This window comes from Oncorhynchus gorbuscha, linkage group LG15, assembly GCF_021184085.1.
Source record: "Oncorhynchus gorbuscha isolate QuinsamMale2020 ecotype Even-year linkage group LG15, OgorEven_v1.0, whole genome shotgun sequence".
NCBI classification, from domain to species: domain Eukaryota; kingdom Metazoa; phylum Chordata; class Actinopteri; order Salmoniformes; family Salmonidae; genus Oncorhynchus; species Oncorhynchus gorbuscha.
In genome coordinates, this window is record NC_060187.1 from 73454034 (window position 1) to 73469033 (window position 15000).

At 43.8% G+C, this 15000-nt stretch overlaps 1 protein-coding gene across 1 annotated transcript in view; it reads left to right on the forward strand.

Moving 5' to 3' along the window:
• The first annotated feature begins 7443 nt into the window (after positions 1-7443).
• The window catches only part of LOC123997967 (aldehyde dehydrogenase, mitochondrial-like), a 21606-nt gene continuing 14049 nt past the window's right edge, over positions 7444-15000 (forward strand). Inside the window, 4 exon segments of the mRNA XM_046302722.1 lie at positions 7444-7640; positions 8285-8389; positions 8880-8907; positions 8910-9019. Of these exon segments, the coding sequence (XP_046158678.1) occupies positions 7524-7640; positions 8285-8389; positions 8880-8907; positions 8910-9019 (360 nt within the window). The 5' untranslated portion in view covers positions 7444-7523.

The following is a 15000-nucleotide window of genomic DNA, read 5'->3' on the forward strand; positions in this document are numbered from 1 at the left end:
CAAGAGTGCTTTTTTATTTTTTTAGACTAGGCCTATTCAAAATGTATTTTCTGAAGAAGCCTTTGGAATCTCCCCCTGAACTGCCACCTTAGGCCTACACAGCACAGCCATTGGTTAGGGAGGACACAAAAAGGTTTTTGATCAGCAAGAGCAGAGCAGGCCTGGACTCAGGGTTTGAATATCCATTACATTGTGTAATGCCACCTTAGGCCTACACTAGTAGTATTTACACCATCCCAGAAATATAACTGCACGTTGTAGCCTATAGGCTATAGACTATGGATAATTTGATTTAGACAACACTAAATAGCCTATAGATTGGTTAGCTGACAACTTCACAAAAACAATGTGCATGTTCACTCCCTTAATGGGGCAGAAGTTTGAGTTTTTGTGGTTCTGGATGGCTAAATAGCTAGCAACAATGACAAACTGCCATGTGGAGAATCTATGTGGCTTGTTTCAGCTAATTTCATCTTGTTATTGATACCATATCTTGTTTTGAGGTGTTTTGACTGATTTTCTGTCAATGCTAATATGGCTATATTTTGCTAGCTGGCTAACCAACAACTGTAATGATGTATTTGAGAGACAAGTCCTCATTGTGCAAATGTATTTGTTTTCAATAAACATTGGAGACTATATATAGTTTACATGTTGTCACCAATCTAAGCCAACCCTGTTTTGCCCTATAGTTGCGCAGGCATCCATGATATTGCATGACCAGCTAAGAATCAGAGATGGGGGGCTGCACTTGGCACACATTGATAGGCTATCCATAACCTAATAAGCAACTAATTCTAAAACACTGAGAAATATTGAAATGTAATTGATTACAAATTACACGACCCTTCCCTGGACTAGATTTAAAAAATATTAAACCCTCCCCTTGACTGAAATTGAAAAAGCATGACCCTCCCCCATTTTCCTCCAATTAACGATTCTGTAAATTCTGATCCATCCCTAACCTGCCCATTGTTCTCGTGACAGCTAAACCAGGTGTAGCCCAAAGGCCAGCAGATGGCGATATTGAGTCATTTTACCATCCAACGGGAATGCATGCAGCCGGCTACATACATGTATCCCCTGTGGACCGCTTCATACATTAAACATTCATCATTCAGGTTGCAAAGTTGTCGATTTCCTCCTTAACTCGATTTAATGGCAAGAAAGCGAGAAAAAAAACGGGGAAAATAAGCATACTTTCTTTATGAAACACAATTTTCTACTACCATGCTAGAGCGGCTAATGCTTCTTCAAGATGTTGCGCCAGCCTTCAGCCAGGGTAAACAACAGACCGCTGCAACCTGATTGGCTAAACGCCATATGCAACATCTGGGACTAACAGTCCTAGGAATTATAGTAGCTAGTATGGTGGAGGACGGTAAAACGAAACAACTCAATATCACCATTTGCCGGCCTTTGGACGATGTAGGTGATTGGCTACTTTTCTGTAGAATGAGCAGTGGTGGAAAAAGTACCCAATTGTCATACTTTAGTCAAAGTAAAGATACATGCATAGAAAATAACTCAAGTAAAAGTGAAAGTCACCGAGTAAAGGGTGATTCTGCAACTTCAGGCACCTTGGCAATTTTTAACAAATGAAAATGTTTTGAACCACCATTTGACCTGTATTATAATCGTCTTTGATTTGTCTAGAAATAATATCTGATCATGGCTGCGGTCGTACTATTCAGGAATTTATATATTTTCGTAATTTTTCTCAGACGGCCATAGACAAATGTCATTTCCATCACATCCATTTGAGTTGAAAATGCAATATCATACAACTATTTGACAACACATTTCTTATACATTTGTACATTAACTTGCATTATTTTATTATATTTTTAAGTTTTTCCTAAAGTAAATAATTCAACACAATGCCTGAATGTATAAACTTGCCTTTGTGACAGCTGAAAATATTTATTGATCATAAAATAAGATATTTCCACCAACCTTTTTGTGAGATGATAACAACCATATGATGATAACAACCATATGATTTCCCTATCTAAAACAAATCAATCAATGTAAATTATACACAATATACTAATTTACCTAAAAAAATATGGGTGTGGTGGAAATGACAAGGTGTGGTGGAAATGACATTATGTAAAAAATAAACTTATGAAAATAATATTTTATTGCAAACATTTTGAACAACAACCATTGTAGAACATGGTTGAAAAGTAAGATTCCAAAAGTGGGCAGAGCTTAAGGAAGTAGGTCAGTGGTTTTGAGAGATAAACCCAGATTGCAGAGGGGTCATCCGCACAGAAGAGCTCAGTGAGCAAAAGGAAACGGTATCATTTGTGGTATGTCCAACACAGGTGTGGAGGGTCACCTGCATGTGAGAATAACCAAAGTGAACTGCTTGGATTTAACGGGTGTATTTATGCAGGTAGTTCTCTCAGTGGCAAACTTTGGTTTTAGAAGTGAGGGGGGGGATAATTATTATAATTTGTTTTATCCAGTTGAATAAACAATCCAAAAAGCATACCCGACCTCTCAGAGGTGTCTGCATGGTCCTAAAGCACACCATTGCCTCATTTTGTATCACATTCAAATGATAAAACTGGAGGGGACAAAAATGCTATTTCAGAACCCACGTCCCCCTTCCCCAGTGATAGTTGCACCCCTGAGTTCTCTGCAAAGTCAATATGCACGATGATCTCCTCTTTCCACAGATTACCTTTTAATTCTCTCAGTTTGGAGTATTGGTGTCGAAAGTTGTACATGTGTTTCCCCAACTTCTCTTTCAATCCTTTGGAGAAGTCCTCCAGTAGAATATGTAGTGTGCCTCACACCTTTTCTTATACTGTCAAATATACAGTGAACTTTTCCATGTTTCCCTCTTTATTTTTCCTTCTCTCTCTCTCCAGCTCTTCAGATATTTAAGCTCTTTGGCTTGGCAAAGGGAGAACTCTTGTGTACATGCAGTCTTTCTTCAGGTTCTCACAGCAGAAAGACTCATTAAGGTTCTCATTGTTGTTGCAGCTTATCACTTTGTGATACTGTAGTTTGTCCGCCATGAACTGGAGGTTGGCGTGGGTTTTGCAGAGGCATGTGTCCCTATCTTGGACTGTTGGCTTGACAACCCAAAAAGGATGTCTTTTGCAGAATTCACAGTAGGAAATTGGAATTTCTGAATATTCCCTCAAACTTCTGATAAAGGTTCTGAATTGTGCCATTCAAGAAGCGCTTCTGCTTTTCTTCTGTTCCTCGTCAGTGTGTCCTTTTTCCCTGTTGTTGCTCTGCTGTTGTCATCACATTCATAGAATCAAGTGATTTTTCTCTTCTGTGGCTGTGCTAATTTTGTTACAGATTTTTCCTGGAGTATTGAAGACTTGATGGCCTGTTTTAATTTGACCTCATTGCTTTTGCTGAAAAGCAAAATCTCTGTTTGCGGCTTTGACCAGGCCATACTTTCTCAGGATGTTGCCCATGAGCATTTTTGAAGCCACTTGTTTGACCTTGGCACTGCACTTAAAAAAAAAAACAACTTTTGTGTTAACTCTACAAGGATGGTATTTTAAAACAAAAAAATCCTTCTCAAGTTCTTCTGAGTTCCCTTCAATTTCTGTTTTGTCTTTGGGAAATCGTGGTCTCTCCATTTTGTTCATCGGTCGATCATACTTTTTTGTATTTCTCAGCTTTCCGTAAAGCATTATCAAGTTTGACATTTGTCATACTAAGATCTCTGTATGCTTTTGAGCGACCTCTTACAACCTTTTTCCTTCCAGCAAGTATTCAACTTCTCATTCCTGTTGCAGACCATGAGGAAGGGGTATCAGGGCAGATGAGTTAGGGGCAGGTATGTTAGCCCCATGTTCTGGCTGCAAGTCATCTGGTGACTGAGGTGGTGTGTTGCCTGATAGGTAGGTCTCATGTTCTGGCTACAAGTCATCTGGTGACTGAGGTGGTGTGTTGGCTGATAGGTAGGTCTCATGTTCTGGCTGCAAGTCATCTGGTGACTGAGGTGGTGTGTTGCCTGATAGGTAGGTCTCATGTTCTGGCTACAAGTCATCTGGTGACTGAGGTGGTGTGTTGGCTGATAGGTAGGTCTCATGTTCTGGCTACAAGTCATCTGGTGACTGAGGTGGTGTGTTGCCTGATAGGTAGGTCTCATGTTCTGGCTACAAGTCATCTGGTGACTGAGGTGGTGTGTTGCCTGATAGGTAGGTCTCATGTTCTGGCTGCAAGCCATCTGGTGACTGAGGTGGTGTGTTGCCTGATAGGTAGGTATCATGTTCTGGCTGCAAGTCATCTGGTGACTGAGGTGGTGTGTTGGCTGATAGGTAGGTATCCATTGCAACTGTTCTCTTTTTAGTCTGTCTTCTATTCCGTTGGTTACATTTCCATTGCCATCTCTTGTGTGTCTTTGTTCTCGCTTTGTAAGCTCAGAGATAGAATTCACTTCTCCCTGTCTTTTTGCAGATGTCCCTGGTATCCTATAGGATTTTTAAAAATGTTGTTTCTATGTCTGTGACCTCTGTGCTGTTTTATGTGGCATCTTCTAAAAAATAAAGACAAATACTACTTAGTTTTCAACTTGTGCACCCCTTGGAACATTTTCTAGATTAAATTAATTTCAAACATGGTTAAATAAGCCTAAAGTAAAAAATAAAAAATAAAATAAAAGGTAAAGTAAAAACGAATAATGGATTTGTCTCATATCCACCACTTTCTGTAATTTTCACCACACTTATGTTTGGAAATGACTGTGATGCAAATGACACTTCTACAGTTTCTGGGGAAAATTAACAGACTGCTTAGCATGCTTTGTTAGTATTACAGCTAGCATATAATTTACACTAAATGCATAAAATATCAAATTAAAGAATAACAAATTAAAGAAATTAAAGCCTGTTTGGAAATGACTGACAATTAAAATATTCTCTACACAAGCAATATTTACCTCGATTTTTCTTCAACTTTTGGACATGACATCAAGCAAACAAGCTCTCAGAATGACCTTCTTGATCCAAATCAGTCAGGTTTCAAGACTAGTCATTCAACTGAGACTGCTCTTCTCTGTATCACGGAGGCGCTCCGCACCGCTAAAGCTAACTCTCTCTCCTCTGCTCTCATCCTTCTAGACCTATCGGCTGCCTTCGATACTGTGAACCATCAGATCCTCCTCTCCACCCTCTCCGAGTTGGGCATCTCTGGCGCGGCCCACGCTTGGATTGCGTCCTACCTGACAGGTCGCTCCTACCAGGTGGCGTGGCGAGAATCTGTCTCCTCACCACGCGCTCTCACCACTGGTGTCCCCCAGGGCTCTGTTCTAGGCCCTCTCCTATTCTCGCTATACACCAAGTCACTTGGCTCTGTCATAACCTCACATGGTCTCTCCTATCATTGCTATGCAGACGACACACAATTAATCTTCTCCTTTCCCCCTTCTGATGACCAGGTGGCGAATCGCATCTCTGCATGTCTGGCAGACATATCAGTGTGGATGACGGATCACCACCTCAAGCTGAACTTCGGCAAGACGGAGCTGCTCTTCCTCCCGGGAAGGACTGCCCGTTCCATGATCTCGCCATCACGGTTGACAACTCCATTGTGTCCTCCTCCCAGAGCGCTAAGAACCTTGGCGTGATCCTGGACAACTCCCTGTCGTTCTCAACTAACATCAAGACGGTGGCACGTTCCTGTAGGTTCATGCTCTACAACATCCGCAGAGTACGACCCTGCCTCACACAGGAAGCGGCGCAGGTCCTAATCCAGGCACTTGTCATCTCCCGTCTGGATTACTGCAACTCGCTGTTGGCTGGGCTCCCTGCCTGTGCCATTAAACCCCTACAACTCATCCAGAACGCCGCAGCCCGTCTAGTGTTCAACCTTCCCAAGTTCTCTCACGTCACCCCGGTCCTCCGCTCTCTCCACTGGCTTCCAGTTGAAGCTCGCATCCGCTACAAGACCATGGTGCTTGCCTACGGAGCTGTGAGGGGAACGGCACCTCAGTACCTCCAGGCTCTGATCAGGCCCTACACCCAAATAAGGGCACTGCGTTCATCCACCTCTGGCCTGCTCGTCTCCCTACCACTGAGGAAGTACATTTCCCGCTCAGCCCAGTCAAAACTGTTCGCTGCTCTGGCTCCCCAATGGTGGAACAAACTCCCTCACGACGCCAGGACAGCGGAGTCAATCACCACCTTCCGAAGACACCTGAAACCCCACCTCTTTAAGGAATACTTAGGATAGGATAAAGTAATCCTTCTCACCCCCCCCTTAAAATATTTAGATGCACTATTGTAAAGTGGCTGTTCCACTGGATGTCATAAGGTGAATGCACCAATTTGTAAGTCGCTCTGGATAAGAGCGTCTGCTAAATGACTTAAATGTAAATGTAAATGTAACATCTGGAACAACTGTCCACTGCAGCCATGTGGGTCAGTGTCACAATATGTTTCCATGGTAACTAAATGAACATTCTCTTGAAAAACTTTATTAATGAGGAATTTGTCCTCAGTGGTGGAAATGACACCACTCCCAAAGGACAGGTCTATTTTGTGTAAAAAAACAATATAAAGGGCATACTCACAAATATTAATATAGATTTGATTTAATTGACTCTTTCTGTACTACATAACAGTATATAATGTGTAATTATTAATGTTTTCTCATAGGAAGACATAGTAGAAGCTTAAAAGTCTGGGTCAGGGACAAGGGCAAAATAGTGAAATTGAAGTATAAAATGCATCTGAAAAGTAGCTAGAATACTTGATAGAGAGGTGTTTAAAAAATGATGGGGTGATTCCACTGTGAACTTAACATACAAGTATTTGTTTTATTTTGATAAAATCCCCAAAATTGACCAGAGGACATAGTAGTGCCCATAGTTGCATAATCACCCTAAAATTCTACCTGAGTAAAATCATAAAGGTATTTGGTTTTAAATATACAGTACTTAAGTATACACAAGTAAATGTAATTTCTAAAATATACTTAAGTATCAAAAGTTAAAGAAAAAGTATAAATAATTACAAATTCCTTATATTAAGCAAACCAGACAGCACAATGTTTTTTAAATGTATGGATAGCCATGGGCACACTCCTACACTACTTAAGTACTTTACACCACTGGGAATGAGGGTGTGCATAACCTGTCTGCTTGTTTTTGCTCATGGTTTCTTGTGTTGAAAATGTGCCCTCATTTATAATATTGCTTTGTTAATGTTTCCCTTAATAGTTTACTCTCCATTATGTTGGATGTTGGGGAGGCTGTTGCAAAGATGAAGTGAAATATTGTAACAAAATGTGTTTTTGACATCTGATTTGCAATTTTTTATTTAATTTATGTAATGTTTTACCCCACTGTTTCCCTCTTTATGAACTTGAACGGTACTGATGCAGGCGCTATAGCCTACATTTCACTTTGAAAACGTAATCTAAGGAAGGCTCTACTGCGCATGCTCTTGGGGGCGGGTGACAGATGACGATCGACTTCACTGTACAATACTTTGTGAAAGCCCGCTCTCCCTGGTTGACAAACGCATTTGTGTTGAAGAAGAACCATGCTTCGAGTTGTGTTATCCCGAACTTTTCCTCGGATCTCTGGCATTTCCAATTGTCAGTATTCGGCGGCCGCCATCCCGGTTCCAAGCGCACAGCCCGAAGTCCATTATAACAAGGTAAGCGATAAGCATTGATTGACCTGTTGAATGACCTGTTGAGTAGCTATTATCATTTTTGCACACGACTGAAATGATCGGTTTAGTGTATTTCTGTCATGTGCAATTCATAGCAAGGCAACTAGGCATCCGTGAGAATTGCAATATCTTTTGGACTAGATGCATTATTATTAACTCTTGTTGACATTAAAACACTTGACCTGATTGAACCTTGTGAGAACGTACTTATCCGATACATTAGGTCAACTGAATTACATATACACTAGATAATTGTTGGGTATGATGGTGTTATGCAAAACTGTAATGCGGCAGACAGCCAGAAACCTTCCTGGGTTGCATTAATACAACTTTTGCTAGAGTTGAAAGACCAGCTTGTACATAGAGAGCCACAACACATATAATGTACATGCATGTGTTTCTGTTCAATCGTTTTGGAGAAAAGTATAAAGAGACTTCTAAAACATTGTAATATTATGTCAGAGACAGTATCTTACAATACTGCACAAATAAAAACTGAAGGGAGGTAATGAGATGCAACTGGACAATCGTGTTTATACTGGCTCCAATTTATTGGATCCAAGAGTTGTGATAACATATGTCATCTAAACATAGAGCCTAATCACATCTCCTCTGTCTCATTACAGCTGTTCATCAATAACCAGTGGCAGGATGCCGTCAGCAAGAGGTCCTTCCCCACCATCAACCCAGCCACAGGAGAGGTCATCTGTCAGGTGGCTGAGGCAGACAAGGTCAGTGGCTGGAACTGCCTTGAAACCTGGCCCTGTTCTGTCTAATTACAAGACTTACATTCTCCATTCCTTGGAGTAATCACTGATCTAATATAATTGGATTGGTGAAAGCAGGGGTTCCACTAGCCTACATAGCTTGGACCTATTTAGTCGTAATGACTGTCTCAAGGGAGGAAGGAAGACGACATTTTTCAAAGCATTTGAACAGGCCCCTCACTGTTCCTGTATTCAACAACACTACATCCTTGGCATGCTAAGACAAGAACAAGTTGCGTGAAGCAGTAACATGACAATTCGGTGTGGTAGGAGGACGAGAGGGTCAAATAAACATGGAAAAAGGTGTAATTAGAGCACAATCTTGCAGCAGTGTGCATTGTTTTCCTTTCTGTTTTCCATTTTTTAAATGATATAATCTAATATTTCTGATTTGGTTTGCTTGTCTTTTCATCTCCCTCTGTTTTCCCTCTGGCCTCCTTCTCCGTCTTTCCAGGCAGATGTGGACAAGGCTGTGAAGGCTGCCAGGAGGCCTTTCGGTTTGGGTCACCATGGAGACGCATGGACGCATCGGACCGCGGGCTGCTCCTGAGCCGGCTGGCAGACGCAATCGAGAGGGACACAGCCTACCTAGCGGTCAGTGACGCCGTCCCATTACTGCTGGTCAATGGAAATGATTCACCTGAAGTGGTGTTATGAGAGGGACACAGCCTACCTAGCGGTCAGTGACGCCCGTCCCATTACTGCTGGTCAATGGAAATGATTCACCTGAAGTGGTGTTATGAGAGGGACACAGCCTACCTAGCGGTCAGTGACGCCGTCCCATTACTGCTGGTCAATGGAAATGATTCACCTGAAGTGGTGTTATGAGAGGGACACAGCCTACCTAGCGGTCAGTGACGCCGTCCCATTACTGCTGGTCAATGGAAATGATTCACCTGAAGTGGTGTTATGAGAGGGACACAGCCTACCTAGCGGTCAGTGACGCCGTCCCATTACTGCTGGTCAATGGAAATGATTCACCTGAAGTGGTGTTATGAGAGGGACACAGCCTACCTAGCGGTCAGTGACGCCGTCCCATTACTGCTGGTCAATGGAAATGATTCACCTGAAGTGGTGTTATGAGAGGGACACAGCCTACCTAGCGGTCAGTGACGCCGTCCCATTACTGCTGGTCAATGGAAATGATTCACCTGAAGTGGTGTTATGAGCGGCTAATTAGATGCACAACATTCCTGTTCTGGCACTCATGCCAAAGAAAGCAGTTGTTTGGGTTGTATTAGAGTTTACATGTGTGGCACAGTGCTTTGTCTGATGACAAATGTTACCTTCCAGTGGTGGAAACGTTTTACCCAGAAATATTATCTTCAAAAAATATATAGTATGTTCATATAGATTTATTTGGCTTGTAAACAGCAGCGCCATATTTTGCAGAGTCACTGTTAGTCCTGTATTCCACAGGTTGCTGACCTGAGCAGCTCCCACGCTGAAGTCACATGGCAGAGATAGAGACGCAGTGTCACTGTTAGTCCTGTATTCCACAGGTTGCTGACCTGAGCAGCTCCCACGCTGAAGTCACATGGCAGAGATAGAGACGCAGAGTCACTGTTAGTCCTGTATTCCACAGGTTGCTGACCTGAGCAGCTCCCACGCTGAAGTAACATGGCAGAGATAGAGACGCAGTGTCACTGTTAGTCATGTATTCCACAGGTTGCTGACCTGAGCAGCTCCCACGCTGAAGTCACATGGCAGAGATAGAGACGCAGAGTCACTGTTAGTCCTGTATTCCACAGGTTGCTGACCTGAGCAGGTCCCACGCTGAAGTCACATGGCAGAGATAGAGACGCAGTGTCACTGTTAGTCCTGTATTCCACAGGTTGAGGACCTGAGCAGCTCCCACGCTGAAGTCACATGGCAGAGATAGAGACGCAGAGTCACTGTTAGTCCTGTATTCCACAGGTTGCTGACCTGAGCAGGTCCCACGCTGAAGTCACATGGCAGAGATAGAGACGCAGTGTCACTGTTAGTCCTGTATTCCACAGGTTGCTGACCTGAGCAGCTCCCACGCTGAAGTCACATGGCAGAGATAGAGACGCAGAGTCACTGTTAGTCCTGTATTCCACAGGTTGCTGACCTGAGCAGCTCCCACGCTGAAGTAACATGGCAGAGATAGAGACGCAGTGTCACTGTTAGTCATGTATTCCACAGGTTGCTGACCTGAGCAGCTCCCACGCTGAAGTCACATGGCAGAGATAGAGACGCAGAGTCACTGTTAGTCCTGTATTCCACAGGTTGCTGACCTGAGCAGGTCCCACGCTGAAGTCACATGGCAGAGATAGAGACGCAGTGTCACTGTTAGTCCTGTATTCCACAGGTTGAGGACCTGAGCAGCTCCCACGCTGAAGTCACATGGCAGAGATAGACGAGAGTCACTGTTAGTCCTGTATTCCACAGGTTGCTGACCTGAGCAGGTCCCACGCTGAAGTCACATGGCAGAGATAGAGACGCAGTGTCACTGTTAGTCCTGTATTCCACAGGTTGAGGACCTGAGCAGCTCCCACGCTGAAGTCACATGGCAGAGATAGACGCAGAGTCACTGTTAGTCCTGTATTCCACAGGTTGCTGACCTGAGCAGCTCCCACGCTGAAGGCACATGGTAGAGATAGAGACGCAGTGTCACTGTTAGTCCTGTATTCCACAGGTTGAGGACCTGAGCAGCTCCCACGCTGAAGTCACATGGCAGAGATGGAGACGCAGAGTCACTGTTAGTCCTGTATTCCACAGGTTGCTGACCTGAGCAGGTCCCACGCTGAAGTCACATGGCAGAGATAGAGACGCAGTGTCACTGTTAGTCCTGTATTCCACAGGTTGAGGACCTGAGCAGCTCCCACGCTGAAGGCACATGGTAGAGATAGAGACGCAGTGTCACTGTTAGTCCTGTATTCCACAGGTTGAGGACCTGAGCAGCTCCCACGCTGAAGTCACATGGCAGAGATAGAGACGCAGAGTCACTGTTAGTCCTGTATTCCACAGGTTGCTGACCTGAGCAGGTCCCACGCTGAAGTCACATGGCAGAGATAGAGACGCAGTGTCACTGTTAGTCCTGTATTCCACAGGTTGCTGACCTGAGCAGCTCCCACGCTGAAGTCACATGGCAGAGATAGAGACGCAGAGTCACTGTTAGTCCTGTATTCCACAGGTTGCTGACCTGAGCAGCTCCCACGCTGAAGTAACATGGCAGAGATAGAGACGCAGTGTCACTGTTAGTCATGTATTCCACAGGTTGCTGACCTGAGCAGCTCCCACGCTGAAGTCACATGGCAGAGATAGAGACGCAGAGTCACTGTTAGTCCTGTATTCCACAGGTTGCTGACCTGAGCAGGTCCCACGCTGAAGTCACATGGCAGAGATAGAGACGCAGTGTCACTGTTAGTCCTGTATTCCACAGGTTGAGGACCTGAGCAGCTCCCACGCTGAAGTCACATGGCAGAGATAGACGCAGAGTCACTGTTAGTCCTGTATTCCACAGGTTGCTGACCTGAGCAGGTCCCACGCTGAAGTCACATGGCAGAGATAGAGACGCAGTGTCACTGTTAGTCCTGTATTCCACAGGTTGAGGACCTGAGCAGCTCCCACGCTGAAGTCACATGGCAGAGATAGACGCAGAGTCACTGTTAGTCCTGTATTCCACAGGTTGCTGACCTGAGCAGCTCCCACGCTGAAGGCACATGGTAGAGATAGAGACGCAGTGTCACTGTTAGTCCTGTATTCCACAGGTTGAGGACCTGAGCAGCTCCCACGCTGAAGTCACATGGCAGAGATGGAGACGCAGAGTCACTGTTAGTCCTGTATTCCACAGGTTGCTGACCTGAGCAGGTCCCACGCTGAAGTCACATGGCAGAGATAGAGACGCAGTGTCACTGTTAGTCCTGTATTCCACAGGTTGAGGACCTGAGCAGCTCCCACGCTGAAGTCACATGGCAGAGATAGACGCAGAGTCACTGTTAGTCCTGTATTCCACAGGTTGCTGACCTGAGCAGCTCCCACGCTGAAGTCACATGGCAGAGATAGAGACGCAGAGTCACTGTTATAGTCCTGTATTCCACAGGTTGCTGACCTGAGCAGCTCCCACGCTGAAGTCACATGGCAGAGATAGAGACGCAGAGTCACTGTTAGTCCTGTATTCCACAGGTTGCTGACCTGAGCAGCTCCCACGCTGAAGTCACATGGCAGAGATAGAGACGCAGAGTCACTGTTAGTCCTGTATTCCACAGGTTGCTGACCTGAGCAGCTCCCACGCTGAAGTCACATGGCAGAGATAGAGACGCAGAGTCACTGTTAGTCCTGTATTCCACAGGTTGCTGACCTGAGCAGTTCCCACGCTGAAGTCACATGGCAGAGATAGAGACGCAGGGTCACGGCTAGGTCACATGATCAACACTGAGAAACCGCTAAGGAAGTGGAGTAAAATAATTCCTTAGTGCTGCTCTTACAAGACATACACAAAACATATTTGTTGGTGTTGTTTGGTGAAAGTAATAGGGGGAAGGCTATAGTTGTGAAAGGGTTTTCTCTGGGCTTGTTTTGATAGAAGAATGAACAGCTTCAGCATAGGAAGCTGCCCTACTTTGCCTGGTAAATGAGGCCCTGCTAAAATCAGATTTCCTTTTGTTTACGCAAGGGATTGGTTCTTGGAGAGAGAAACAAGCTTCTTAGTGTGTGTGTGGTGTATTATAAGACATTAGGATTGTTAGTACAGTATTTAGATTGGACTTGATTAACTACTATCATATTGGCTTATCAGGGGTGCAAGGTCCATCAGGACTGGAAATGGCAATGATTCTGTCCACTGAACCGGCCCCACCTACATGTTAAATATGGATATGGTGTGTATTTGAGAGGGATTCTGTCCAGAGCCAAGCCAGTGACTCGTCAGTACTTGTAAGACTGGCCAATCTGTTTAAGTAAGTTCAGTCCAATGTCTTCAACATGAACTGTATGTGGCTGTAAATGTTGTATCTAGATACGTTTTGTCGTGTGTGTTATGGTGACCACATATACCCTTTTGTTCCCATTTGCAAAGCCAAATAAATGGTGCGTGGACAACGATAATCTTTGATTTACTCTGTTGGCGATGAGCCAATTAATTCCCCGGGTTTTGTCTTGCTTTGGATTCTAATGTGACCTAACTAAAGTGAGAGTTACTGGTGTTTAACTGGACTCTGAACTGGTTAACACCCTGTAGCAGTAAATAGTCCTTGTAATTTGATATGACAATGTTATAGTAAAACATCTGCCCATTAGCAGCATGTTACAGAGCCTACCTCAATATACACACTGTATGCTCTGTGTACAACACTGGATATCTATTAGCTCTTTCTAGGAAGGTATTGCCATTTTTTAAATTAACATTTTTTAGGGGTAGATCAGCTTTATTATTGCAGATGGCTTCCAGCAATGTAATTGTCTGCATTGTTTCCAATTCCCCATATATTATTTTTGTATAAAACAACAAATGTATGTACATGTATAATATATATATACACACATACATACATACATATACAGTGCCTTGCGAAAGTATTCGGCCCCCTTGAACTTTGCGACCTTTTGCCACATTTCAGGCTTCAAACATAAAGATATAAAATTGTATTTTTTTGTGAAGAATCAACAACAAGTGGGACACAATCATGAAGTGGAACGACATTTATTGGATATTTCAAACTTTTTTAACAAATCAAAAACTGAAAAAATGGGCGTGCAAAATTATTCAGCCCCCTTAAGTTAATACTTTGTAGCGCCACCTTTTGCTGCGATTAAAGCTGTAAGTCGCTTGGGGTATGTCTCTATCAGTTTTGCACATCGAGAGACTGAAATTGTTTCCCATTCCTCCTTGCAAAACAGCTCGAGCTCAGTGAGGTTGGATGGAGAGCATTTGTGAACAGCAGTTTTCAGTTCTTTCCACAGATTCTCGATTGGATTCAGGTCTGGACTTTGACTTGGCCATTCTAACACCTGGATATGTTTATTTTTGAACCATTCCATTGTAGATTTTGCTTTATGTTTTGGATCATTGTCTTGTTGGAAGACAAATCTCTGTCCCAGTCTCAGGTCTTTTGCAGACTCCATCAGGTTTTCTTCCAGAAAGGTCCTGTATTTGGCTCCATCCATCTTCCTATCAATTTTAACCATCTTCCCTGTCCCTGCTGAGGAAAAGCAGGCACAAACCATGATGCTGCCACCACCATGTTTGACAGTGGGGATGGTGTGTTCAGGGTGATGAGCTGTGTTGCTTTTACGCCAAACATAACGTTTTGCATTGTTGCCAAAAAGTTCAATTTTGGTTTCATCTGACCAGAGCACCTTCTTCCACATGTTTGGTGTGTCTCCCAGGTGGCTTGTGGCAAACCTTAAACAACACTTTTTATGGATATCTTTAAGAAATGGCTTTCTTCTTGCCACTCTTCCATAAAGGCTAGATTTGTGCAATATACGACTGATTGGTGTCCTATGGACAGAGTCTCCCACCTCAGCTGTAGATCTCTGTAGTTCATCCAGAGTGATTATGGGCCTCCTCTTGGCTGCATCTCTGATCGGTCTTCTCCTTGTATGAGCTG